Source organism: Sprattus sprattus (assembly GCF_963457725.1).
Source record: "Sprattus sprattus genome assembly, chromosome: 8".
NCBI classification, from domain to species: Eukaryota; Metazoa; Chordata; class Actinopteri; order Clupeiformes; family Clupeidae; genus Sprattus; species Sprattus sprattus.
Genome location: NC_137927.1, coordinates 31,200,869 through 31,203,649, shown reverse-complemented (window position 1 = coordinate 31,203,649; position 2,781 = coordinate 31,200,869). Strand labels below are relative to the sequence as shown.

Below are 2,781 nucleotides of genomic sequence, written 5' to 3'. Positions count from 1 at the left end.
GATTTATATAAATATTTATATAAATTGTTTATTTAATGATTTATGATGCTTTTATTGATTTATATAAATATCCATGCTCAGTGTAAATGCAACTCTGCCTTTTTAGTCCTACTGATTATAATAACATTGTAGTAATCTCCTTTTCCCTCTCTCCTCTCCTCTCCTCTCCTCTCCTCTCCTCTCCTTTCCTCTCCTCTCCTCTCCTCTCCTCTCCTCTCCTCTCCTCTCCTCTCCTCTCCTCTCCTCTCCTCTCTCCTCTTCAGAGCGTGAGTTCCCAGGAAACCCTGGGCCGTCGGCGGGTGTCGGTCTGTGCCCCACGAGCCCTCGGTCAGCTCTTCGTCCTGCTCCAGTACCAGACGGCGGCCCACCGCATCAAGGTCATGGTCCGCAAAGCCGAGAACCTGGCCAAACTCACACGCATGCCGGGTGCACCAGGTACAGCACCAGTGCCGCGACGCAAACACGTGAAACACTTAGTTTGAGACGCTTTCTCTTCACTGTAGTCAGATTTAGTTTCCGTTGTCAACGGCGGTGGGGACCAAATCAGTGATTGCTAAAAGTGTTCAGGACAGGTCCCCAGTGTAATTGATGCTTATGCCCTGTCCTGCAGGGTTAGGGTTAGATTAGGGTTAGGGTTAGACCACGCAGGCAGATTTGAACATCGGAGTGTGAAGTGGGGGCTGCGTGGTTATACTTTAGTGGTTATACTTTAGCGCTTATCTGTGCGGGGTTATACTTTAGCGCTTATCTGTGCGGGGTTATACTTTAGCGCTTATCTGTGCGGGGTTAAACTTTAGCGCTTATCTGTGCGGGGTTAAACTTTAGCGCTTATCTGTGCCGCTGATTAATTTCATCACTTTATTTACTTGTGAATGCCCTTTGTTCATTAGCTCTATGGCCTTTTGCAGAGGACCTATGCTAATGATAATGCTATTTAAATCAAGTAGTTGGTTTTAAGTTGGCATTGTGTATTAACCCTGCTATGATGTATGTCAAGACTCAACTATATTTGGTAGCTGAATACTTAAATTCACCTAGGTTTACTGTTACGGTTACCGCAGTTTCTGTGCATGAACTGTAAATATGTCACACTATCATCACACACTATTTTAAGGGCACATCAGTGTATCCACACCCCTCCACCCCTGTGATCAGAGATGAGATCATATGTGTGTTATTCGACCTGATGGAGGATGATACATGTTTATGTCACATACACACATATCACATACACAGCTCTTCACCCTACGATCAGGGATGAGATCATATGTGTGTTATTCGCCCTGATGGAGCTATATGTCAGCTATAAACATGTAATATGCATGTTTATACACAGCACATACACACTCGACACAGAAAGCTGAGTGAGGAGAGATTAACTGTGTCTGTTCAGGAGACACATGACAGAAGCCATAAAAACTCAACGTCTCCTTAGAGCTGAAAACTCTGATTAAACTATGAATAAAACATTGCTTTGCAATGCATAGTTTTTTTTGGTTTGTTTTGTTTTACCATCTTCCGCTGATGACCATTTTAAAGTACAGAATAACTTATAAATTAAAAATTTAAATGGAATAAGCAAGCCACTGATAACCCCTCAGTCATGGGTTTTTATTCCCAAGGTGCGCATATGCTGATACAAATGTATACACCAGCCGCACTGTTAGAAGGAGAGTGCCTCCTATTAATGTAAATATGCATTACCCTCATTATCTCTAAACTATCAGGAAGGATCAGATGTATTCTTAGCTAGTCCGTAACCGTTTCCATTCTCCTCTAGATCACTATGTGGTCATCAACCTGAGGCACGGGGGAACAGTGATCGCTACCAAGGAGACGAAAGGAGCAGCAGGACACAACGCGGTCTGGAACGCACCCTTCCTCTTTGACCTTCCCCCTGGTGACATCACCAATCTAACACTCATGCTGGAGTTCATCGTCATGCAGGTACAACAGACTTTCCATAAAAAACTTAAAACACGCTTTTATCAAATACACTTAAAAACTAATGTCAGAGATGAAAACCAAGGTTATCAAATATGCGTAAGACCTAAAGACAGAGATGCCATTTTGACGTGCCATTTTTTTAAGCATGTGTTAGATTATTGTTGTCTTCTTAATTGTTTTATTTTTTAATCATTTTCAATCCTTATTTTACTGTGCTGATTATTTGGTTAATCAATCACATTGCTTGTTACTGACAGGGCCGACTTTACACAAAGAGCAGCGTGCTTGGGCGCGTTCTGATTGGCTACGAGGGTCTGGAGCCTGGGCAGGTGCACTGGAGAGAGATGTGCGCTCGAGGGCAGGTGGAGACTGCTCGCTGGCATACGCTCCAATCAGAAACACTGGTGGAGTGACCTCACAGCACGCCGGCCAATCAGAGGTGCTGTTGGAATGACCTGATAGCATGGCAGCCAATCAGGGATGCTTTAAGAACAACCCACAGTCCTTAGATCATACCCACTGGCAGCGGTCAGATAGACAAAAAATGACATCCTATGTCCTTTCCTAACCCCTTTTCCTTGACCTTTATGAAACATGTCATGAGGTCACGGAAAAACGTGACGGAGAATTCATAAGGATTAAGGAAAGATAACTGCTGTGTTAAGGGAATACGACTGCACTAACACTATGCATCGTAATTATATGACGGCGGATGCTATTGACGTGGGTCTTTATTTATTGCTGTCGCAATGAATTGTGGGACAGTATTATCTCCTTACCTTTCGATAAGGAGGGTAATGTGTACCCTATGCTAAAGGTCATAAGAAAGGAAGC

The 2,781-nt window shown here is 43.5% G+C and overlaps 1 protein-coding gene across 1 annotated transcript in view; it reads left to right on the top strand.

Moving 5' to 3' along the window:
* The window catches only part of LOC308369235 (synaptotagmin-13), a gene marked incomplete at both ends in the record, with an annotated part of 10,564 nt that extends 8,204 nt beyond the window's left edge, over positions 1-2,360 (top strand). The window contains 3 exons of the mRNA XM_080843577.1: positions 264-435; positions 1,781-1,947; positions 2,205-2,360. Of these exons, the coding sequence (XP_080699703.1) occupies positions 264-435; positions 1,781-1,947; positions 2,205-2,360 (495 nt within the window). The remainder of the gene's footprint in view (positions 1-263; positions 436-1,780; positions 1,948-2,204) is intronic.
* Between the last annotated feature and the right edge of the window lie 421 nt (positions 2,361-2,781).